The following is a 27,134-nucleotide window of genomic DNA, read 5'->3' as shown; positions in this document are numbered from 1 at the left end:
TGAATTCCTAACGCTCATTAAAAACCTGTAAAAATGAAAGTATTCAGACCCCATTGACTGTACATACATGTTTGACAAACATATTGCTTCATCCTAAGAGGGAGGACAAGAATGTGTTCTCGTGCAATGAATGGCTTACCATTGAAGGCGGTGTTGAGAGGGGCCAGGAGAGTGTACTCTGCCTCGGGTCTCATGGCGCCAGTAATTCCCAGCTCGGACACCATGTCACCAAAGGTAGACTGAGAACTTCCCACCAGTTCCATCACCTGTTTGGCTTAAAAGGCAAAAAGAATCCGGAATTGTTTGAAAACCTAAATATTGGTATTACTTTTGTGTAGTGCATCAAACTACAGGACTACATAAAATGTGCTTTTAGCCTTTTATTATTACTGATACTGTAGTTGTGTTCCCTTACTAATAAATATCAACTGTCATCTTAAAACAGAGGTACTGTATGTACTATGGATGTCCCGATCCAGGTTTTTGCACTTCCAATCCAATACCGATATTGTTTTTGCATTTCCGATCCGATACCGATACTGACCGATACCAATACTGGCCTATCCGAGCATGTATTAAAGTTTAAAGTTATTTAGCCTACTTAGTTGTCAGAATCATGTTGAAAAGGGTTTTAGTACTTTTGATAACAACTAGCCAGCTGAATTAGGGGAGTTTGAATAATACACAATGGTTGGTAACAAGAAACTGACCTGTTTATTCAAGGATAAACACAAAATAGACAAAATTATACATGACAAACAGAAATGGCATCATTGAACTAGGGCTGGGCGATATGGCCTTTTTTTAATATTGCGATATTTTAAGGCCATATTGCGATACACAATATATATCTCGATATTTTGCCTTAGCCTTGAATGAACACTTGATGCATATAATCACAGCAGTATGATGATTCTATATGTTTTGATTGATTGATTGAGACTTTTATTAGTAGGTTGCACAGTGAAGTACATATTCCGTACAATTGACCACTAAATGGTAACACCCCAATACGTTTTTCAACTTGTTTAAGTCGGGGTCCACTTAAATTGATTCATGATACAGATATATACTATCAGATATATACTATCATCATAATACAGTCATCACACAAGATAATCACATTGAATTATTTACATTATTTATAATCCAGGGTGTGGAGGGGGGCGCCGGGTGTAAGTGTCAAAAAGACAGCCAAAAGAGTTTGATATGAGAATAAATTTAAAGTTAAAATATAGGGTAGAAATGCACCCATTTGCAGGAAATGTAGTCTTGATTTTCAAAATTTATTTCAAGGCTTGCATGTCTACATTAAAACATTCTTCTTCATACTGCATTAATAGATGCTACTTTTAAACTTTCATGCAGAGAAGGAAATCACAACTAAATAATCACTAATTTTTTCATACGGTGTTGATGTGGAAATTTTTGCCTCAGCATTTTGATGGTGTGGACGTGTGGCACCGAATGGAGATAAGCGTCTCGACAGACGTCACAATATTTGAACAATGATGACGAAAACTGTTTTCTCTGTCGTGTCCGTGTGCCGAAAATTGTTATGCGCTTATTTTTTTATTTGATATTGTGCGTGGCATAGATTTGCTATGCGCAGAGGACGCTTAAACAGTGCGCAATTGCACAGGCGAGCACCTTAGAGGGAGCGTTGCTCGCACGGCTGCGCTAGCATCACAGCTAACGTTAGCCATGCTGTTACCTCTCTGCTCGGGGAGGACGTATACGTATGTGACGTATGACGTGACAGTATGTGACGTGTGTAAGAAGGTGCACTTGCTATCTGTGAGAGGGAGACACAGGAAAGAGTGAGAAGAGCCTGTCGTGTAATGCCAGCAGCTAAAAGCAACTGCGTGAGAATTCACAGACGTGTGGATGTGTTGAAGTTGTGCTGGAAAATGCGGAACGGAAATTACGGAGCAGCAGAAAAGTGGAATGTATTATTTAAATCGGTGCGTTGGAAAACACGGACCGGAGTTTTTTTTAAAACTGGATCTGGATCGGCATTTTCCCATGCCTTGCCGATACGCAATTTTTGGCAAATATCGGCTGTCGATCCGATCCAAATATCGGATCGGGACATCCCTAGTATGTACCAAACAGTGATGATTAACAATACTAGCAGGAGTGAGTTGGAGTACAGTCATATTTCACGAAGGAAAAAAAGAGTCGGGTCTCACCTGAGTCGGGAACGAGCACTTGGTCAATGAGGTGGATGACACCGTTGGTTGTGACAATGTCCTTCTTGCGCACCATTTTAATGCCATTGACCGTCAAGCTCTCTCCATCGCAGCCGATTTCGATATTATTGCCCTCCAAGGTCTCGTAAGAGGTGCCGGCCATGATGGCCTCGGAGCACTGCACCGAGTCCAGGAGGTGAAAATTCAGAAGAGCTGGAAAAAGAAGATAAATGTGGCGTAAAATGGGCAGTTTTGATGCTGTTTTAGGTAGTATTGTTGGCTGCTTCAGTTGCTACACTACAACGCTCTTGGGAACCAGAAGACCCTTGGATCCTTCGGGCCCTCTGAGGGATTTTACCACACTTCTGTTTAACTTTGTGTGAGATTGTCTGATCTGACATCACTGGCCATTAAAATATTTGCGGTAGACCAGCGTTTCTCTTAGTAGCTGTCGCTTCCAAAGAAGCTCTTCTTTAATGTTGCTGCTGTCATGTACAACAACACCTTGTGAATTACATCCAAACATCATAGGATTAGCTACCTCACAAAAAGACTATATAAGTCTGAATGGGGAAAAAAATATGTGTATTACAGCATGACGTGACTTTCCATACACTAGGACATGCCGGATTTGAAAGTGGAGACTAATTTTTGTGATTAGTGTCCTACCAAATGTTGTTATGTATAGCTTGCCAAAACTGTGTCCACAACCCACAACCCATCGTCTTCATTGCACAGAATATTGTGTTTTCAGCTGTTTCAAATTGTTGGGAATTGAACTTGTGACAAAAAGTCAATTTTCGAAGCATGCAGATGTTTTTGCTTGCAACTTTTTAGATACAAAGACACACTCTGTTATGGTTTTAGACTCTACTGTAGTGTTTGGACAAGTCAAGATCCCTGGGATCAAACATGCGATGTACCTTGGAGGACCTGCTTGTCGCTTTGAAGCCTCTTCAGAACGTCACCTCCCATCTTGGCAAAGGCTTCATTGGTGGGAGCGAAAAGAGTGAAATGTCCAGGCTGGCCCAGCTTGTCCAACAAACCAGATTTCTGAGCAACACTCTGGATGGGAAACCCAGAAGGAAGGTTTAGCACAAATAGTATTCTCGTGGATGGATGCATAAACATGGATGTGAATTAGGGATGTCCCGATCCGATATTTGGATCGGATCGGCTGCCGATATTTGCCAAAAATTGCGTATCGGCAAGGCATGGGAAAATGCCGATCCAGATCCAGATTAAAAAGAAACTCCGGTCCGTGTTTTCCAACGCACTGATTTAAATAATACATTCCACTTTTATGCTGCTCCGTAATTTCCGTTCCGCATTTTCCAGCACACCTTCAACACATCCACAGGTCTGTGAATTCTCACGCAGTTGCTTTTAGCTGCTGGCATTACACGACAGGCTCTTCTCACTCTTTCCTGTGTCTCCCTCTCACAGACAGCAGCGCACCTTCTTACACACGTCACATACTGTCACGTCATACGTCACATACTGTCACGTCATACGTCACGTACGTATACGTCCTCCCCGAGCAGAGAGGTAGCAGCATGGCTAACGTTAGCTGTGATGCTAGCACAGCCGTGCGAGCAACGCTCCCTCTAAGGTGCTCGCCTGTGCAATTGCGCACTGTTTAAGCGTCCTCTGCGCATAGCATAAAAATCAAATAAAAAAAATAAGCGCATAACAATTTTCGACACACGGACACGACAGAGAAAACAGTTTTCGTCATCATTGTTCAAATATTGTGACGTCTGTCGAGACGCTTATCTCCATTCGGTGCCACACGTCCACACCATCAAAATGCCGAGGCAAAAATGTCCACATCAACACTGTATGAAAAAATTAGTGATTTTTTTAGTTGTGATTTCCTTCTCTGCATGAAAGTTTAAAAGTAGCATCTATTAATGCAGTATGAAGAAGAATGTTTTAATGTAGACATGCAAGCCTTGAAAGAACATTTTGAAAATCAAGACTACATTTCCTGCAAATGGGTGCATTTCTACCCTATATTTTAACTTTAGATTTATTCTCATATCAAACTCTTTTGGCTGTCTTTTTGACACTTACATCCGGCGCCCCCCTCCACACCCTGGATTATAAATAATGTAAATAATTCAATGTGATTATCTTGTGTTATGACTGTATTATGATGATAGTATATATCTGATAGTATATATCTGTATCATGAGTCAATTTAAGTGGACCCCGACTTAAACAAGTTGAAAAACTTATTGGGGTGTTACCATTTAGTGGTCAATTGTACGGAATATGTACTTCACTGTGCAACCTACTAATAAAAGTCTCAATCAATCAATCAAAACACATAGAATCATCATACTGCTGTGATTATATGCATCAAGTGTTCATTCAAGGCTAAGGCAAAATATCGAGATATATATCGTGTATCGCAATATGGCCTTAAAATATCGCAATATTAAAAAAAGGCCATATCGCCCAGCCCTAGTTCAATGATGCCATTTCTGTTTGTCATGTATAATTTTGTCTATTTTGTGTTTATCCTTGAATAAACAGGTCAGTTTCTTGTTACCAACCATTGTGTATTATTCAAACTCCCCTAATTCAGCTGGCTAGTTGTTATCAAGAGTACTAAAACCCTTTTCAACATGATTCTGACAACTAAGTAGGCTAAATAACTTTAAACTTTAATACATGCTCGGATAGGCCAGTATCGGTCAGTATCGGTATCGGTCAGTATCGGTATCGGATCGGAAATGCAAAAACAATATCGGTATCGGATCGGAAGTGCAAAAACCTGGATCGGGACATCCCTAATGTGAATAAAGTATACTCACACTCAGTGTTGTCAGGTCATCGTCAATATCGATAACATCTTGAATAGTGTTCCCGACAGTGCTGATGACACGGTCAATCACATGCACAACCCCATTGGTGGCCACTTGGTTGCCATGGATAATCCTTGCACAGTTGACGGTCACAACCTATCGACAAAACGATTAAAGTCAACGCCATGAGGCGAGGTGACAAATGCTACCGATTGATAGCGCTTACCCCATTGGAGTAATGGTTGATGAGGAGGCCGAGGTCGTTGTACATGGAGGTGACCGTCATCCCATTGCGTAAGTCTTTGGTCAGGAGGCGCTTGTTGACCATGTGGTAGTGCAGAGCATTGTACAACTCAATGTTGACATTGCTAACAAGCCCGCTACGGACGGTCTGTTACGGCAAAAAAAGAACAAGATGTCAAACTTGTAAGATAGACGTTTTTTGGTCCGTTGGATTTACCTCATCCAAAAGCTCCCAGGCATCATTGCTCGGCGCAAAGAAGGTGAAAGATCCAGATCCTTCGATCTCCCCCCTTAGCTTGGAGATTTCGGAGTATCTCTGGGTGGAAGAGGCCTTCACCAAGCCCAGCGTGCCGTACACATGGTCAATTGGGGCCACTGTGAGAGGAATTAAAAAGTTTGATCACGGTTGTGCCTCAAAACGACCCAAAACGTCGCATGATTTGGAAACTCGGAGGTTGAACCGACGTCATACGAGAACTTGAAAGACTTCACTTGCAAAGTCCGAGCATACCTTCTATGAGTTCAGTTCAGTCCACATAAAATTATTAACTACGCATGTATGCTTTGCTTTGTCTTTGGCTTTTTTACAATACTTAAAAAAAGAGAAGTCTTAAAGGGGAACATTATCACCAGACCTATGTAAGCATCAATATATACCTTGATGTTGCAGAAAAAAGACCATCTATTTTTTGAACCGATTTCCGAACTCTAAATGGGTGAATTTTGGCGAATTAAACGCCTTTCTAATGTTCGCTCTCGGAGGGATGACGTCACATCGGGAAGCAATCCGCCATTTTCTCAAACACAGAGTCAAATCAGCTCTGTTATTTTCTGTTTTTTCGACTGTTTTCCGTACCTTGGAGACATCATGCCTCGTCGGTGTGTTGTCGGAGGGTGTAACAACACGAACAGGGACGGATTCAAGTTGCACCAGTGGCCCAAAGATGCGAAAGTGGCAAGAAATTGGACGTTTGTTTCGCACACTTTACCGACGAAAGCTATGCTACGACAGAGATGGCAAGAATGTGTGGATATCCTGCGACACTCAAAGCAGATGCATTTCCAACGATAAAGTCAAAGAAATCTGCCGCCAGACCCCCAATGAATCTGCTGGAGTGTGTGAGCAATTCAGGGACAAAGGACCTCGGTAGCACGGCAAGCTATGGCGGCAGTTTGTTCCCGCAGACGAGCGAGCTAAACCCTAGCTTCCCTGGCCTGCTGACATCAACTCCAAAACTGGACAGATCAGCTTTCAGGAAAAGAGAGCGGAGGAGGGTATGTCTACAGAATATATTAATTGATGAAAATTGGGCTGTCTGCATTATCAAAGTGCATGTTGTTGCCAAATGTATTTCATATGCTGTAAACCTAGTTCATAGTTGTTAGTTTCCTTTAATGCCAAACAAACACATACCAATCGTTGGTTAGAAGGCGATCGCCGAATTCGTCCTCGCTTTCTCCCGTGTCGCTGGCTGTCGTGTCGTTTTCGTCGTTTTCGCTTGCATACGGTTCAAACCGATATGGCTCAATAGCTTCAGTTTCTTCTTCAATTTCGTTTTCGCTACCTGCCTCCACACTACAACCATCCGTTTCAATACATGCGTAATCTGTTGAATCGCTTAAGCCGCTGAAATCCGAGTCTGAATCCGAGCTAATGTCGCTATAGCTTGCTGTTCTTTCCGCCATGTTTGTTTGTGTTGGCTTCACTATGTGACGTCACAGGAAAATGGACGGGTGTTTATAACGATGGTTAAAATCAGGCACTTTGAAGCTTTTTTTAGGGATATTGCGTGATGGTTAAAATTTTGAAAAAAACTTCGAAAAATAAAATAAGCCACTGGGAACTGATTTTTAATGGTTTTAACCATTCTGAAATTGTGATAATGTTCCCCTTTAACAATAATCATTAGAGAATTAGAAGGTGAGACTTTGCAACACTAAATTGGCCTTAGTGTGTGAATGTTGTCTATCTGTGTTGACCCTGCGATGTGGTGGCTACTTGTCCAGGGTGTACCCCGCCTTCCGCCCGAATGCAGCTGGGATAGGCTCCTGCACCCCCGCGACCCCGAGAGGGACAAGCGGTAGAAAATTGATGGATGGACATACAAAATATGAGGATTATGAATGTTAAAGAGGACCTCTGATGATTGTCCTCATTTCTGGTTTTACAATGCTGGATACTCCTGTTAAACAATGCTATGAGCATCAAATAATAATGTTCATGCCTTTGGGCTTGAGCTTGCGCACAGTTTTCGATGCAGTACCTCTGAACGCTTTGTGACGTCACAGATTGATGGACGTACTTGTGCGGGCATCCTTGTACATGTCCCTTTCTCCCCCCACCCCGCGACTGCTACCTAGAGCAGTGGTTCTTAACCTGGGTTCGATCGAACCCTAGGGGTTCGGTGAGTCGGGCTCAGGGGTTCGGCGGAGGTCAAAACACACCCGACTCATCGTGTGAATAAAAACTTCTCCCTATCGGCGTATTACGGATACGGCAACAGCAGAAGTCAGACTGATTTGCAGGTGTGTAATTTGTTGTGAGTTTATGCACTGTTTTGGTTTTGTTGTTTGAACAAGGTGATGTTCATGCACGGTTCATTTTGTGCACCAGTAAAAAAACATGGTAACACTGTAGTATGGGGAACATATTCACCATTAATTAGTTGCTTATTAACATGCAAATTAGTAACATATTGACTCTTAACTAGTCTTTATTAAGTACTTATTAATGTCTTATTCGGCATGGCCATATTATAACCCTAACCCTCTAACCCTGGCCACTACTCAGTGGCCTAGTGGTTAGAGTGTCCGCCCTGAGATCGGTAGGTTGTGAGTTCAAACCCCGGCCGAGTCATACCAAAGACTATAAAAATGGGACCCATTACCTCCTTGCTTGGCACTCAGCATCAAGGGTTGGAATTGGGGGTTAAATCACCAAAATGATTCCCGGGTGCGGCACCGCTGCTGCCCACTGCTCCCCTCACCTCCAAGGGGGTGAACAAGGGGATGGGTCAAATGCAGAGGACAAATTTCACCACACCTAGTATGTGTGTGTGACTATCATTGGCACTTTAACTTAACTTTGACCCTCTAACCCTAACCAAATAACTCTAAATTAAGTCTTTGTTACTTAGAATATGTTCCCCATACTAAAGTGTTACTTGAATTTGAAAAAAATAAACATTTTATTTTTCACTAAAGAAGGGTTCGGTGAATGTGCATATGAAACTGGTGGGGTTCGGTACCTCCAACAAGGTTAAGAACCACTGGCCTAGCGTCTTATGTGTTGTTCCTATAATCTCATGCCTTCTGATGTCTATAATAAATATGTTTGTGTTTGTAAAGGTTTGATAATGGCAACAGTTTGACCCTGTAACATATCTCTTATGCAGAAAAGGTTTTGCATCCTTTTAGGGATTGTCTTGGACCTGTAAAATTTGACTGGCACAGGCTGCCTTTAACCTTTAACACATCCGTGCCTCAAAGAGTGAGACTACATGTGTCAGCAGCATGTGAGGGCATCCTTTACTGCCAGTTGGCCTCATTTCAACAATAGCAAGCAGCTGCTTTTGGGGCTTGGAGGATATGCCCCGGTAAAACTTTAATAAATTCACTCAAATAAAGTTGTTAATGTGAAACATACCTGCAGGGCAACCACGCATGCCATCCAGCTTCATGTAGCCTGGGCAGCACTCGTACAGTACCATCCTGAAAGCACAATATATATATTTTTTAAATCACCCCCGGCAGGTAGCACATCCTTCAAAAGGATTTCATTGTCACGACTTAAGTGTATTTTATCTGGCTACCTACGGCATCGTCCAGTGTTTCCAGATGTGACAGTATGTCTGCGTCAGTACCTAAAACCGGTCGGGCCAAAACCTAATGGAAAAGCTGCCTCCAAGATTACACTGGTATTTTTTTTTTTTTCTTAAGTATTAATGTTACAGAGAGTGCCCCTTTTGAAGTTTGGATGCTGCCTGGATTTTGGTTAACCTCATTTTGGCAAGTCTAAATGCAGGCTGCTTAAAGTAGGATTTTAGAAAAATGTGTTCAGCACAAAGACCCTTCTAAGGATTGTTCTCTAAAAACTGCTGAACCAATAAACAGCAGTGTTGCGTTCATTATAAAAACTACACATTACAACACCATCCATCCATCCATCCATCCATCTTCTTCCGCTTATCCGAGGTCGGGTCGCGGGGGCAGCAGCCTAAGCAGGGAAGCCCAGACTTCCCTCTCCCCAGCCACTTCGTCCAGCTCTTCCTGTGGGATCCCGAGGCGTTCCCAGGCCAGCCGGGAGACATAGTCTTCCCAACGTGTCCTGGGTCTTCCCCGCGGCCTCCTACCGGTTGGACGTGCCCTAAACACCTCCCTAGGGAGGCGTTCGGGTGGCATCCTGACCATATGCCCGAACCACCTCATCTGGCTCCTCTCGATGTGGAGGAGCAGTGGCTTTACTTTGAGCTCCCCCCGGATGGCAGAGCTTCTCACCCTATCTCTAAGGGAGAGCCCCGCCACCCGGCGGAGGAAACTCATTTCGGCCGCTTGTACCCGTGATCTTGTCCTTTCGGTCATAACCCAAAGCTCATGACCATAGGTGAGGATGGGAACGTAGATCGACCGGTAAATTGAGAGCTTTGCCTTCCGGCTCAGCTCCTTCTTCACCACAACGGATCGATACAGCGTCCGCATTACTGAAGACGCCGCACCGATCCGCCTGTCGATCTCACGATCCACTCTTCCCTCACTCGTGAACAAGACTCCGAGGTACTTGAACTCCTGCACTTGGGGCAAGATCTCCTCCCCAACCCGGAGATGGCACTCCACCCTTTTCCGGGCGAGGCGAGAACCATTACAACACGTCCCTTACAAACTGCATTGAAGTCCTGAGTGATACCTTAAAGCAGTGGTTCTCAAATGGGGTTACGCGTACCCCTGGGGGTACTTGAAGGTATGCCAAGGGGTACGTGAGATTTTTTTAAATATTCTAAAAAATAGCAACAATTCAAAAATCCTTTATAAATATATTTATTGAATAATACGTCAACAAAATATGAATGTAAGTTCATAAACTGAACATCAAATCAAGTAGGCCAGGGGTCGGCAACCCGCGGCTCTAGAGCCGCATGCGGCTCTTTAGCGCCGCCCTCGTGGCTCTCTGGAGCTTTTTCAAACATGTATGAAAAATGGAAAAAGATGAGTGTAAATTTTTTTGTTTGTTTGTTTTAATATGGTGTCCGTAGGAGGACAAATATGACGCAAACCTCCCTAATAGTTATAAAGCACAGTTTATATTAAACATGCCTCACTGATTCGAGTATTTGGCGAGCGCCGTTTTGTCCTACTAATTTTGGCGGTCCTTGAACTCACCGTAGTTTGTTTACATATATATAACTTTCTCCGACTTTCTAGGACGTGTTTTATGCCACTTCTTTTTCTGTCTCATTTTGTCCACCAAACTTTTAACGTTGTGCATGAATGCACAAAGGTGAGTATGTTATTGACTTGTGTGGAGTGCTAATCAGACATATTTGGTCACTGCATTAGTGCAAGCTAATTGATGCTAACATGCTATTTAGGCTAGCTATATGTACATATTGCATCATTATGCCTCATTTGTAGCTATATTTGAGCTCATTTAGTTTCCTTTAAGTCATCTTAATTCAATTTATATCTCATGACACACTATCTGTATGTAATATGGCTTTTTGCGGCTCCAGACAGATTTGTTTTTGTATTTTTGGTCCAATATGGCTCTTTCAACATTTTGGGTTGCCGACCCCTGAAGTAGGCTATTCCATTCATTACCATAAACCCAGAGTTTCCCCCATGCCATGATGGTTTGACCCTACCTGGCGGCAGGGGCGCCGAAAAGGGGGGGTAAAGGAGATGGATTCTAGGAGCCCATGATGGAGGGGGGCCCAGAGAGGCCCCTAATGATGATGAAATTATAATACAGAAAAAATAATGACACTGTGTTGGGGGCCCTATAAAGATTCTTTTCATGGGGCCCAAAATCCCTAGCGGCGCCCCTGCCTGGCGGTGCCACACGGCACCAACTGTCAATCAACTAAAAGATCCTCAGTGAAGCACAAGCTCAGGTTTCCCACTAAAATGTCTGTCAAAAAGAACTGTGAAAAGAAATGCAACAATGCAATATTCAGTGTTGACAGCTGGATTTTTTGTGGACATGTTCCATAAATATTAATGTTAAACTTTTTTTTTTGTGAAGAAATGTTTAGAATTAAGTTCATGAATCCAGATGGATCTCTATTACAATCCCCAAAGAGGGCACTTTAAGTTGATGATTACTTCTATGTGTAGAAATCTTTATTTATAATTGAATCACTGTTTATTTTTCAACAAGTTTTTAGTTATTTTTATATTTTTTTTTCCAAATAGTTCAAGAAAGACCACTACTGTCATGTCTGTGTAATCATGTTTAGTTTTAGTCATGATTTGTTTAGTTATTGGACTCTTTAGTTTCTGGCTTTTCACTCCCTTGTCTTGTTTCCATTATTGCCCATTAGTTTCACCTGTTCCACGTTTGGACTCATTGTGCACTCTTGTTTGTCACCATAGCAACCAATTAGTTTTCACCTGTCACATCACGCACCTGTTTCACGTTTTGAGTCACGCACCTGTTTTCGTTAATCATGTCTGTAGTATTTAAGTTCATAGTTTTCAGTTTGTCTTTCTGGTGACATCCCACAATTATGCTCTACACACTCTTCATCCTCTTAGATCCTGCTTCATGTCCCATGCCAAAGTAAGTTTTTGTTCCATGTTTATAGTCTTTTTGGTTTCATAGTTTGTTCTCCGCCATTGTGCGCCCCTTTTGTTTACTTCCTTTTTTTGATAAAATTAAATAAATATGTTCTCACATTCCCGTCTTGCCCGAGCCAACTTTCCGTTGCCTTCTAGAAAAACTAAACCCCAGGACCAAGTCTTGACAACTACAAATGAGCAATATTTTGCACTGCTATACAATTGAATAATTCAAAAACTGATGACATAGTGCTGTATTTTACTTCTTTATCTCTTTTTTTCAACCAAAAATGCTTTGCTCTGATTAGGGGGTACTTGAATTAAAAAAATGTTCACAGGGGGTACATCACTGAAAAAAGGTTGAGAACCACTGCCTTAAAGGATCCAACATGCCAGTGGAAAATAGCATAAGTAGTATAAAAAGCCAAATATTATAGCACTCCCAAGATAGCATGCCAATACCCAGAGTAGTGTTGTCTCCATACCAATATTTTGGTACCGGTACCAAAATTATCTCGATACTTTTCGGTACTTTTTGCTACTTTTCTAAATAAAGGGGACCACAAAAAATTGCATTATTGGCTTTATTTTCACAAAAAAATCTTACAGTACATCAAACATATGTTTCTTATTGCAAGTTTGTCCTAAAATAAAATAGTGAACATAAAAGACAACTTGTCTTTTAGTAGTAAGTAAGCAAACAAAGGCTCCTAATTTAGCTGCTGACATATGCAATAACATATTCGGTCAAAATTATTAAGGAAATGAATTATTAATCTACTTGTTCATTTACTGTTAATATCGGCTTACTTTCTCTTTTCACATGTTCTATCTACACTTCTGTTAAAATGTAATAATCACTTATTCTTCTGTTGTTTGATACTTTACATTAGTTTTGGATGATACCACAAATTCGGGTATCAATCTGATACCAAGTAGTTACAGGATCATACATTGGTCATATTCAAAGTCCTCATGTGTCCAGGGACATATTTCCTGAGTTTATAAACATACATTTAAAAAAAAAACAAAAGACGTAATCATAGTAGTATCGACTAGATACGGTCTTGTACTTGGTATCATTACAGTGGCTGTCAGGTGTAGATCCACCAATGGCGTTTGTTTAAAAGAGAAAGTAAGCAGATATTAACAGTAAATGAACAAGTAGATTAATACACAGCTATCTAAAGCAGCTGTTATTTTGGTCTTTTGAACAGCTCTTTAGCATGAACAAAAAGTACTAACTCATAGAATAGTATTATACTAGGCCACCTACTCAGTGGCCTAGTGGTTAGAGTGTCCGCCCTGAGATCGGTAGGTTGTGAGTTCAAACCCCGGCCGAGTCATACCAAAGACTATAAAAATGGGACCCATTACCTCCCTGCTTGGCACTCAGCATCAAGGGTTGGAATTGGGGGTTAAATCACCAAAATGATTCCCTTCACCTCCCAGGGGGTGATCAAGGGTGATGGGTCAAATGCAGAGAATAATCTCGCCACACCTAGTGTGTGTGTGACAATCATTGGTACTTTAACTTTAACTTTATAATAGTTCACTCGATAGCTGCTAAACATCTCTAAACAACAGGCAACAAAGGCGAACAAGAGAAATCTCTGGTGTTTTCAGTTCCTAATGTGAAATACCAGAAAGAAACGTAAACTGAAATACAAGATTGAGATGAACAAAATTGTTCTCTTTTGAAATTTTGGATCGTAACATTTCTGACAAAACAACCTTACTCAGTTTGTTTGGGTGGAATTAAGCTATACAAGTACCGTATTTTTCGGACTATAAGTCGCAATTTTTTTCATAGTTTGGCCTGGCTCCAGTGCGATTTATATATGTTTTTTTCCTTCTTTATTATGCATTTTCGGCAGGTGCGCCTTATACTCCGAAAAATACGAAACACAAAGAAAAAAGGTTGAAGATCCCTACATTAGGAAAAAAAATTCTAGAAAACTGTCAAATCCTCAACTGAGAACAGTAGAATGCCGCATAAAGTCAAAGTTCCAATTTGCAAAGTAACTTGACAGCGATGCAAAAAATCCAAGGTCACCCAGCAAAACCCATCTCAACTATATTCATCAGTATCAATTGGTTAGAATGAACACCACTGTTTAAGACTTTACCAAACACCTGGAAATATGTGCATTTGCTTTTGGACTGTCATGTCTTTTGATCATGTTTTTGTTTGGCTATGTTCTGTTTGGTTCTTGGACTCTTTTTAGTTCCTGTTTTCACTCCCTTGCTTTGTTACCATGACAACAAATACTAATAGTGTCACCTGTTTCACGTTTGGACTCACGCACCTGTTGCTAATCATGACACATTATTTAAGCTTGCCTGGCGACATTACCCTTGTCACTCATGCTAGTCTTCCATGCCATTGTTCCATGCTCGTTTCCATGCTTTTTCCAAGTACCGTATTTTTCGGAGTATAGGTCGCACCGGAGTATAAGTCGCACCTGCCGAAAATGCATTATAAAGAAGGAAAAAAACATATATAAATCACACTGGAGCCTGGCCAAACTATTAAAAAAAACTGCGACTTATAGTCCGAAAAATACGGTAAGTTTTTGTTTATTCGTGTCACGTTTTGTTCTTTTTTTTCATGTCCATAGTCTACGTTAAGTGTAAGTTTTTGTTCATAGCCAAGTTTGTTCTCCGCCTTGTGCGCGCCATTTGTGTTGTTCTTTTGATAGAGATTAAAACATGTCTTTACCTTCACGCCTTGTCCAGTCTTTTGATCATGTTTTTGTTTGGCTATGTTCTGTTTGGTTTTTGAAATCTTTTTAGTTCCTGTTTTCACTCCCTTGCTTTGTTACCATGACAACAATTACTAATAGTGTCACCTGTTTCACGTTTGGACTCACGCACCTGTTGCTAATCATGACACATTATTTAAGCTTGCCTGGCAACATTACCCTTGTCACTCATGCTAGTCTTCCATGCCATTGTTCCATGCTCGTTTCCATGCTTTTTCCAAGTACCGTATTTTTCGGAGTACAAGTCGCACCGGAGTATAAGTCGCACCTGCCGAAAATGCATTATAAAGAAGGAAAAAAACATATATAAGTCACACTGGAGCCTGGCCAAACTATGAAAAAAACTGCGACTTATAGTCTGAAAAATACGGTAAGTTTTTGTTTATTCGTGTCACGTTTAGCAGTTCTTTTGTTTCATGTCCATAGTCTACGTTAAGTGTAAGTTTTTATTCATAGCCAAGTTTGTTCTCCGCCTTGTGCGTGACATTTGTTTTTGTTCTTTTGATAGAGATTAAAACATGTCTTTACCTTCACGCCTTGTCCAGTCTGGTTCGCTTGCATTCCGGGAAAGCAACGCACGCAATAATGTGCGTCGCCAAAGTCCATGTCCTGACATGGGCAAGCCATTAAAAAGCAGCGATGAACACTCTTGGCAGCAGCCAGAGGAGGATAGTAAAAATAAAAAGGTGCAGCTGCTGGATGTAAACACGACTATACCCACGGTGTCAGCAGGTATGGACATGTTTAAACATAACCTCCACTATTAGAAATATTTGCAACTGTACATTGCACCTTGAACATATAAATATGAAGCCACAAGTTAGCATCGCAGTAAAATACATCGTAAAAACCTGCTCAGTGGCCTAGTGGTTAGAGTGTCCGCCCTGAGATCGGTTGGTCGTGAGTTCAAACCCCGGCCGAGTCATACCAAAGACTATAAAAATGGAACCCAATACCTCCCTGCTTGGCACTCAGCATCAAGGGTTGGAATTGGGGGTTAAATCACCAAAACAATTCCTGAGCGCGGCCACCGCTGCTGCTCACTGCTCCCCTCACCTCCCAGGGGGTGGAACAAGGGGATAGGTCAAATGCAGAGGGTAAAGTGTGTGTGTGTGACTATCAGTGGTACTTTAACTTTAAGTTGGCTTCACTGTTCTGTACAGCTCAACAAAAAGTATGGAAAAAAGTACGACACCTCTAGGGGTGTCACGGTTTTGGTACGTACCTCGGTTTTAAGGTCACGGTTTGGTTCATTTACGAAGATGCGAAACTTAAAACTGTTGAGCTTTTCACTTGAGTGAGTTTTCAAATGAAACATAAAAAAAAGGGTAACACTTTAGTATGGGGAACATATTCACCATTAATTAGTTGTTTATTAACATGCACATTAGTAACATATTGGCTCTTAATTAGTCATTATTAAGTACTTATTAATGCCTTATTCTGCATGGCCTTATTACACAACCAGTAAGCCATTAACTAAGAGTCTTCCCTCAATAACCTCAGAATTATTGCTTATTAGTAGGGATATTATCGGCCGATAAATGCTTTAAAATGTAATATCGGAAATTATCGGTATCGTTTTTTTTATCATCAGTATCGTTTTTTTTTTTTTTTTTTTTTTTTTTGTATTATTATTTTTTTGTTTAATAAATCGACATAAAAAACACAAGATACACAGACAATTAGTGCACCAACCCAAAAAAACTCCCTCCCCCATTTACACTCATTCACACAAAAGGGTTGTTTCTTTCTGTTATTAATATTCTGGTTCCTACATTATATATCAATATATATCAATACAGTCTGCAAGGGATACAGTCCGTAAGCACACATGATTGTGCGTGCTGCTGGTCCACTAATAGTACTAACCTTTAACAGTTAATTTGACTCATTTTCATTAATTACTAGTTTCTATGTAACTGTTTTTATATTGTTTTACTTTCTTTTTTATTCAAGAAAATGTTTTTAATTTATTTATCTTATTTTATTTTTATTAATATTTTAAAAAAGGACCTTATCTTCACCATACCTGGTTGTCCAAATTAGGCATAATAATGTGTTACTTCCACGACTGTATATATCAGTATTGGTTGATATTGGTATCGGTAATTAAAGAGTTGGACAATATCGGATATCGGCAAAAAAACATTATCAGTCATCCCTACTTATTAGTAACCCTAACCCTTATATGTTCCACTAGTGTCCAAATAACTCTAAATTAAGTCTTTGTTACTTTAATAAGCAACTAATTAATGGTGAATATGTTCCCCATACTCAAGGAATCCGACACATGTACAGTTACACACTTAGTTACATCCTATTCTCAATTCAGAATCAAATCCAACGGATCTCATCAAAAGCATTTTTGATAAGGAAAACACAGATAAACAAAGTCGGCAAGAGGACGACGACCTTTGTTTTAATACAATGTCCACATGAAAGGAAACCCGAGAAGCAGTTTTTCATGCGAAAGCTGCAAAACAAACGGGAGAGAGGGCAAAAAAAGCTACATGTGCGAGTCACCTGCTCGTCCAAATGGTCAATAATAGTTAGCCTGTGTGCGTTCATTCCAGCATTCTCCAGGACAAACACAAATGTCGCATGCTGGAATAATCTGATGGGAAAAAAAAAAGTTGCTGGATCGGATGCAGTCAGATGACAGAAACACCGGTGTTGGTTAAAAACAAAAACACACACACCAGGCTATTAGTTATACCATCCTTTCTATTCTGCCATATTGATGCAATTTATCCGACTTTATTGGTTCTGATCATTTCCATGGAGGAAGAAAGCGGCTGTCATGTATTACTTGCAAGGGCAGGGATCGCAAATGACACAAATGTAGCCGCAGGTTGCAAGTGAGAGAGTAGGGATGTCCCGATCCGATATTTGGATCGGATCGGCTGCCGATATTTGCAAAAAAAATGCGTATCGGCAAGACATGGGAAAATGCCGATCCAGATCCAGTTTTAAAAACGCACCGATTTAAATAATACATTCCACTTTTCTGCTGCTCCCTAATTTCTGTTCCGCATTTTCCAGCACACCTTCAACACATCCACAGGTCTGTGGATTCTCACGCAGTTGCTTTTAGCTGCTGGCATTACACGACAGGCTCTTCTCACTCTTTCCTGTGTCTTCCTCTTACAGACAGCGAGCGCACCTTCTTACACACGTCACATACTGTCACGACATACGTCACATACGTATACGCCCTCTCCCAACAGAGAGCGAGGTAGCAGCATGGCTAACGTTAGCTGTGATGCTAGCGCAGCCGCTAAGGTGCGCGCCTGCTCAAGCGTCCTCTGCGCACGGCAAATCTATGCCACGCACAAAATCAAATAAAAAAATAAGCGCATAACAAGTTTCGACACACGGACACGACAGAGAAAACAGTTTTCGTCATCATTGTTCAAATATTGTGACGTCTGTCGAGACACTTATTTCCATTCGGTGCCACACGTCCACACCATCAAAATGCCGAGGCAAACATTTCCACATCAACACTGTATGAAAAAAATTTTGATTTTTTTTTTTTGTTGTTGTTGTTGTCATTTCCCTCTCTGTATGAAAGTTTAAAAGTAGCATATATTAATGCAGTACGAAGAAGAATGTTTTAATGTAGACACATAGAATCATCATACTGCTGTGATTATATGCATCAAGTGTTCATTCAAGGCTAAGGCAAAATATCGAGATATATATCGTGTATCGCAATATGGCCTTAAAATATCGCAATATTAAAAAAAGGCCATATCGCCCAGCCCTAGTTCAATGATGCCATTTCTGTTTGTCGTGTATAATTTTGTCTATTTTGTGTTTATCCTTGAATAAACAGGTCAGTTTCTTGTTACCAACCGTTGTTTATTATTCAAACTCACCTAATTCAGCTGGCTAGTTGTTATCAAGAGTACTAAAACCCTTTTCAACATGATTCTGACAACTAAGTAGGCTAAATAACTTTAAACTTTAATACATGCCCGGATAGGCCAGTATCGGTATCGGTCAGTATCGGTATCGGATCGGAAGTGCAAAAACAATATCGGTATCGGATCGAAAGTGCAAAAACCTGGATCGGGACATCCCTATGAGAGAGCAAACCGTGGGTTTGACTTTTGGAGTATTTGAAGTATTTCTGTTGTATTTCTATTATGAACAATATTAGGCCGCAACAATTCAGTTCAGTTCAGTTTATTTCGAACATGCATACGATACAATGTAATAGGGTTGTACGCAATGTTCCCTCTAATTTTTCTTGTGTGTGAGCAAACGCACAAACACCCTGAGCATTCAGTGGAATACAGACGTGCACACTGTGGTCATACGAGCAGCACATTTGTCTCAAACCTGACATAACAATTTAAATGTCTTATTATTATAATCAAATAACTAGTCAATTTCAAGAGATTATTTTCTAATATATGTGATTTGGCCCACTTAGATATTGTTTTTTTTTTAAATCAGCTATGCACTATATTATTTTATGCCTGGGTGGGGGTCCTGTTTGGAAAGATTGTGTACCCTCTTCAGAGATCACATTTAGTTCCCCTTAAAACATTCACATGTTGCATGAGATAAAGTGTTTATTAACTTTCTGTCCGTAAAATAAATATTTTTATTAGCAATTATGTAGTCCTGTAACATAATTTCATGATTAATATCCGAAAAATAACATTCTTAACAAATGACAGTAGAATAAGCACACTGATTGAGGAGTCATAGTAAAACGACCTGAAATTTACACTTTACGTGTAGTGTTGGAGTTGTCCAACTTTTTGTGTGGCCATAAACGCACCAGTGGCTAATTGCCATAGTGCGGTGGTCGGCAACCCGCGGCTCTAGAGCCGCATGCGGCTCTTTAGCGCCGCCCTTGTGGCTCTCTGGAGCTTTTTCAAAAATGTATGAAAAATGGAAAAAGATGAGGGGAAAAAATATATTTTTTGTTTCAATATGGTTTCTGTAGGAGGACAAACATGACCCAAACCTCCCTAATTGTTATAAATCAAATTGTTTATATTAAACATTAGAGAAGATAAATGCGTTAAAATGTAATATCGGAGATTATCGGTATCGTTTTTTTTTATTATCGGTATCGTTTTTTAAAAATTTTATTAAATCAACATAAAAAACACAAGATACACCTACAATTAGTGCACCAAACCAAAAAACCTCCCTCCCCCATTTACACTCATTCACACTCATTCACACAAAAGGGTTGTTTCTTTCTGTTATTAATATTCTGGTTCCTACATTATATATCAATATATATCAATACAGTCTGCAAGGGATACAGTCCGTAAGCACACATGATTGTGCGTGCTGCTGGTCCACTAATAGTACTAACCTTTAACAGTTAATTTTACTCATTTTCATTAATTACTAGTTTCTATGTAACTGTTTTTATATTGTTTTACTTTCTTTTTTATTCAAGAAAATGTTATTAATTTATTTATCTTATTTTATTTATAAAAATTTTATCTTCACCATACCTGGTTGTCCAAATTAGGCATAATAATGTGTTAATTCCACGACTGTATATATCGGTTGATATCGGTATCGGTAATTAAAGAGTTGGACAATATCGGAATATCGGATAGCGGCAAAAAGCCATTATCAGACATCCCTATTAAACATGTTTCCCTGATTCGAGTATTTGGCGAGCGCCGTTTTGTCCTACTAATTTTGGCGGTCCTTGAACTCACCGCAGTTTGTTTACATGTACAACTTTCTCCGACTTTCTAGGACATGTTTTATGCCACTTTTTTTTCTGTCTCATTTTGTCCACCAAACTTTTAACGTTGTGCGTGAATGCACAAAGGTGAGTTTTGTTGATGTTATTGACTTGTGTGGAGTGCTAATCGGGCATATTTGGTCACTGCATCAGTGCCAGCTAATCGATGCTAACATGCTATTTAGGCTAGCTATATGTACATATTGCATCATTATGCCTCATTTGTAGCTATATTTGAGCTCATTTAGATTCCTTTAAGTCATATTAATTCAATTTATATCTCATGACACACTATGTATGTAATATGGCTTTTAATTTTTTGCGGCTCCAGACAGATTTGTTTTTGTATTTTTGGTCCAATATGGCTCTTTCCACATTTTGGGTTGCTGACCCCTGCCATAGTGTATGTGTTGGTGCAGGTGAGAGAGAGAGCAAGCGGGTGCTGTTGATATAACAGATGACAAAGAGGTGCTTTTGGCTTGGTTTGTACGGTAGACAACGACCGGTTTTGCTAGATAAAAGTATTTTACACATTGTTTTGGTGTGGTTATGGCCGACAAACAATTTCGCTAAATAAAGGGACCGATGGAATTCCTGTCCTCCTTTAAGTGTCTCCACAGAATTTAAGTGTTGACAAACATTGTTTTATCTGTTGTGGCCGCCTTTCGTCACCTGTTACTCACAGTTGCATTGCAAAATCATACAAAACAAACGATTTGTTTATTTTGTTTAGAGTGGGATTTGATTTTTTGCGCGGCATAGATTTGCTGTGCGCAGAGGACGCGTGAGCAGTGCGCAATTGCGCAGGTGCGCACCTTAGAGGGAACGTTGGTTGTACGGTATACCGGTATTAGTGTAGTACCGCGATACTAATGAATAATTTTCGGTACTATACAGTCTCTGAAAAGTACCGGTCCTGCACCCCCCTGCGCCCGCGTCGTCGTCACGTCATGTCAATCAATCAATCAATCAATGTTTATTTATATAGCCCTAAATCACCAGTGTCTCAAAGGGCTGCACAAGCCAATGTCATTGCTGGTTTACGAGCAGAGGATCATGTTCGGCAGCGCACAATCACGGAGTACTTACAAGCAGACACAGTGTGTAGACAGAAAAGGGAGAACGGACGCATGTTGGCTTAAAAACTGACGATAAAGGTGAAGTTATAACACTGAAACGCCCTCAGGAAGAGGTGCCTTAAGACATGGCTAGCTAGCTAGCGGCTAACGTCCATCCGCAGTCTGCAGTGTTTTAGCTACTTCTAAATCACTAATCCTCGCCTCCATGGCGACAAATAAAGTACATTTCTTACAAGTATCATCCCTGCAGGACGAGGAATAGCTAAACATGCTTCACTACACACCGTAGCTTACCGGCATCAAAATGTAAACAACGCCATGGGTGGATCTACACCTAACACTATAATGATACCAAATACAGGCACGTATCTAGTCGATACTACTATGATTACGTCGATATTTTTTGGCATCACATCTTCTTTCGATTTTTAAAAAATGTATATTATGTTTATAAACTAGTGATACCACTAAATTTGTGGTATCATCCAAAACTAGAGATGTCCGATAATATCGGCCTGCCGATATTATCGGCCGATAAATGCTTTAAAATGTAATATCGGAAATTATCGGTATCGTTTTTTTTATTATCGGTATCGTTTTTTTATTTTTATTTTTTTTATTAAATCAACATAAAAAACACAAGATACACTTACAATTAGTGCACCAACCCAAAAAACCTCCCTCCCCCATTTACACTCGTTCACAAAAAAGGGTTGTTTCTTTCTGTTATTAATATTGTGGTTCCTACATTATATATCAATATATATCAATACAGTCTGCAAGGGATACAGTCCGTAAGCACACATGATTGTGCGTGCTGCTGGTCCACTAATAGTACTAACCTTTAACAGTTAATTTTACTCATTTTCATTCATTACTAGTTTCTATGTAACTGTTTTTATATTGTTTTACTTTCTTTTTTATTCAAGAAAATGTTTTTAATTTATTTATCTTATTTTTTTATTTTTTTTTTATTTTTTAAGTACCTTATCTTCACCATACCTGGTTGTCCAAATTAGGCATAATAATGTGTTAATTCCACGACTGCGTATATCAGTATTGGTTGATATCAGTATCGGTAATTAAGAGTTGGACAATATCGGAATATCAGATATCGGCAAAAAAGCCATTATCGGACATCCCTATCCAAAACTAATGTAAAGTATCAATCAACAGAAGAATAAGTGATTATTACATTTTAACAGAAGTGTAGATAGAACATGTTAAAAGAGAAAGTAAGCAGATATTAACAGTAAATGAACAAGTAGATGAATAATTCATTTTCTACCACTTGTCCTTAGTAATGTTGACAAAATAATAGAATGTAAAATGACACAATATGTCAGCAGACTAATTAGGAGCCTTTGTTTGCTTACTTACTACTAAAATACAAGTTGTTTTGTATGTTCATTATTTTATTTAAGGACTTAAGTGCAAGAAGAAACATATGTTTAATGTACCCTTTATTTAGAAAAGTATCGAAATAATTTTAGTACCGGTACCAAAATATCGGTATCAATGCATCACACATCTCCAGTTGTTTCATTACAGCACGTCCGAAAAGGAGTAGGAAGAAGCAGAGCTTATTTAATCCTACCCCTTTTCATACCATAGCAATTTTATCCAATTTCCTTGTGCTCTGTAACAGAACAGTGAACAAATAATACATAAATAATATACCATAGTAAGCAAACAAATATTAAATACATAAATAATCTTTGTCTCAAAAAAAGAAAAAAAGAAAGTTTCAAGATGTTCATCATAATTCTTGTTCTGTTTACTTAGTGAACACTTTAAAGTGAATCATATTGGTGCTTTGTTTGATTTATTTGGTTAATCCATTCTATAATTTAATTCCTCATACTGATATGCTAAAGGTTTTAAGTGTTGTGCGTGCATACAAATGTTTTAAATTCGATTTTTTTCTAAGGTTATATTTCTCCTCTTTTGTTGAGAAAAAATTGTTGTACATTCTTGGGTAGCAGGTTATAGTTTGTTTTATACATCATTTTAGCTGTTTGCAAATGCAACAAATCATTGAATTTCAATAATTGTGATTTAATAAATAAAGGGTTTGTATGTTCGTTATATCCAACATTATGTATTATTCTAATTGATCTTTTTTGTAACACCGTTAGTTAATGAAGTGTACATTTGTAGTTGTTTCCCCATATTTCTGCACAGTAACAATCCCAAAAAAATCCTGCAAAATCTTGGGAGAGCGTTTAATGGTCAAGGATTAAACCTTAGACTCGCCCTGGCTCATGACTGCATGCTTATGTGTGTGGTTTGTATCAGACTTGGAGGCACTCGGGCCAAGTCACACCAGTCCAGTTTGGGGCAGAGTCAGCACAAAAAAAAAAAAAAAAGACATCGTTACATCGCTCTCTCCCACACAGAGGGATTGTGTCTGGCCGAGCATTCGGAAACTTTTGACTCGTCAGCGTCTCCTAAAAAAGGAAGCGTTCCTCTGAGAATTCCAGTGAATTGGGCTCAAGTCTAATATATTATTCCCCCTTTTGGCTGCATTCCAATACAATTACTGATCAGCAGTGGGCACGGTTGTCCTTGACGGCAGAACGTGGCAACAATTTTAAGGCTTACGGTGTATTTATAGGAATCTTACAACAACTCACAATGCAATTTATTTTTATTTTTGGGGTGACAAGTAGTCTGAATTGATTCTTGACTCAGCACTATCCATCCGTCCATTTTCTACCGCTTGTCCCTTTCGGGGTCGCGGGGGGTGCTGGAGTCTATCTCAGCTGCATTCGGGCGGAAGGCAGGGTACACCCTGGACAAGTCGCCACCTCATCACAGGACCAACACACATAAACAGACAACATTCACACTCACATTCACACACTAGGGCCAATTTAGTGTTGTCAATCAACCTATCCCCAGGTGCATGTCTTTGGAGGTGGGAGGAAGCCGGAGTACCCGGGGAGAACATGCAAACTCCATACAGAAAGACCCGGGGATCGAACCCAGGATCTTCGTATTTTGAGGCACACGCACTAACCACCGTGCTGCCCCGATTCAAAACAATTCTTGCAAAATATTATTTGGTATTAGTGCTCTCAAATGATAAAAAAAAAAATCTGATTAATCCCGCTTTTTGATTTGGATTAATTGTGATTAATCACACTAAATTATTTGCTTACCTAATCAAAATTAAACGGAAAAAAAGAGTCAGATATTTTGACGCACATGCAATTTGTTGTTGTTTTAATGTTTTACTTAAAATGACATATGGGTAGTTTATTGGCTGGTAACAGTTTTACCTAAAGTTCTGTCTGGGTTTTTTAGGCTAAATTATGTATGTCTATTAGGGATGTCCGATAATATTGGACTGCCAATATTATCGGCCGATAAATGCTTTAAAATGTAATATCGGAAATTATCGGTATTGGTTTCAAAAAGTAAAATGTATGACTTTTTAAAACGCCGCTGTGTAAACTGACGTAGGGAGAAGTACAGAGCGCCAAGAAACCTTAAAGGCACTGCCTTTGCGTGCCGGCACAAGCTATACTTGGTCCACAGCCATACATGTCACACTGAGGGTGGCCGTTTAAACAACTTTAACACTGTTACAAATATGCGCCACACTGTGAAGCCACACCAAACAAGAATGACAAACACATTTCGGGAGAACATCCGCACTGTAACACAGCATAAACACAACAGAACAAATACCCAGAATCCCTTGCAGCACTAACTCTTCCGGGACGCTACAATATACACCCCCCGCTACCCCGCCCACCTCAACCTCCTCACACTCTCTCAGGGAGAGCATGTCCCAAATTCCAAGCTGCTATTTTGAGGCATGTTAAAAAAAAATAATGCACTTTGTGACTTCAATAATAAATATGGCAGTGCCATGTTGGCATTTTTTTCCATAAGTTGAGTTGATTTATTTTGGAAAACCTTGTTACATTGTTTAATGCATCCAGTGGGGCATCACAACAAAATTAGGCATAATAATGTGTTAATTCCACGACTGCATATATCGGTATCGGTTGATATCGGAATCGGTAATTAAGAGTTGGACAATATCGGATATCGGCAACAAAGCCATTATCGGACATCTCTAATGTGTATGCATTGACCTGATCACTGACCTTAAGTAACAAGTTTCTGTTAATTAATTAATTTGAATTTTTTTTTATAAATTGCGTGATTAATTTACAACTATACATAGTTTATGTGATACATTTTTGGGATTATTCACCTGAGTTAACTCGTTAAATTTGACAGCCCGAGGATAAAAATGAGGATAAAAACTTTTCAAAACAGGTCACAGGTTACGTGCAGCCTAATAAACATATTTCAAAAAAATTGAGTCTTAAAATATTTTTTAAATACATTTTGGGAGAATTATGAATTGATTTAGAATTCAATTTAGAATTGGATTAAATAAGAATCGTAATTCGGATGTGAATCTATTTTTGTGAGCACCTTTGATGTATTGGAACTATATTGGATTAAAGTTAAAAGTTAAAGTACCAATGATTGTCACACACACACTAGGTGTGGCGAAATTTGTCCTCTGCATTTGACCCATCCCCTTGTTCACCCCCTGAGGGGAGCAGTGGGCAGCAGCGTTGGCCGCGCCCGGGAATCATTTTTCGTGATTTAACCCCCAATTCCAACCCTTGATGCTGAGTGCCAAGCAAGGAGGTAACGGGTCCCATTTTTATAGTCTTTGGTATAACTCGGCCGGGGTTTGAACTCACAACCTACCGATCTCAGGGTGGACACTCTAACCACTAGGCCACTGAGTAGGTTTGGTATTGGTTTAAGCACTGGAAATGCCCAGAATGCATCAATGAAAGTGGTATTCCAATGAAATGTTTTGGACACATCTGGTCGAGGTGTGTCTAATGAAGTGTCCTAATGTTCATTTTGAAGCTTTCAAAAACCCCCAAAATACACGAGGGGCAGAGTGTGTATTGTGGGATGAGGGACTGTGTTTAACAAAGATGGATGACAAAGAAAACAAAACTTCCATCCACATTTTAACATGAAAGTGCTGAGGAGTCTGGAACTAACGAGCAGGGGGTGGGAAGCCATGTATTTAGATTCAACAGGGGTCTTTTTCATTCATGGTGCGTGTCAGCAGTTTAGAGCCACATCCTGGAGTCAGTGGTTCACCGCAGGGACACACGACAGTGGCCAGCCTCCATACGTCTTGGAAAACAGCCCATGCACGAGACTATCTGTAGTACAAAGAGTCTACATTGGATGTGATAAACGTTTTCAGATGCGTTACTCATCATGGAAAATGTCTAACTCCCCTGACAAAAACCCAATGTGAAACAGAAATGGACAGCTATTTAACATACGGTAAGTTGTGACATGCTTTATTGGATTGAAAACATTGGAAATAATTTGTTACAGCATGGGTGTCAAATCCAAGGCCTTGGGGCCAGATCTGGCCCGCCACATCATTGTATGTGGCCCGCCGCGAAAGCCTGGAAATAATATGCGTTAAGTACTTTTCTTCCTAAATGTATATTTATATTTCCCATTTT

At 39.9% G+C, this 27,134-nt stretch overlaps 1 protein-coding gene across 1 annotated transcript in view; it reads right to left on the bottom strand.

Moving 5' to 3' along the window:
- Positions 1–27,134, bottom strand: part of postnb (periostin, osteoblast specific factor b) — a 63,232-nt gene that overhangs the window by 24,480 nt on the left and 11,618 nt on the right. The window contains exons 3-9 of the mRNA XM_061972521.1: positions 8,895–8,959; positions 5,466–5,623; positions 5,232–5,396; positions 5,015–5,161; positions 3,116–3,257; positions 2,193–2,405; positions 140–274 (exon numbers count right to left, since the gene is read on the bottom strand). Of these exons, the coding sequence (XP_061828505.1) occupies positions 140–274; positions 2,193–2,405; positions 3,116–3,257; positions 5,015–5,161; positions 5,232–5,396; positions 5,466–5,623; positions 8,895–8,959 (1,025 nt within the window). The remainder of the gene's footprint in view (positions 1–139; positions 275–2,192; positions 2,406–3,115; positions 3,258–5,014; positions 5,162–5,231; positions 5,397–5,465; positions 5,624–8,894; positions 8,960–27,134) is intronic.

The sequence above is a fragment of the Nerophis lumbriciformis genome, linkage group LG17 (genome assembly GCF_033978685.3).
Source record: "Nerophis lumbriciformis linkage group LG17, RoL_Nlum_v2.1, whole genome shotgun sequence".
In the NCBI taxonomy this organism is placed as follows: Eukaryota; Metazoa; Chordata; class Actinopteri; order Syngnathiformes; family Syngnathidae; genus Nerophis; species Nerophis lumbriciformis.
This window is presented reverse-complemented; position numbering and strand designations above follow the sequence as displayed.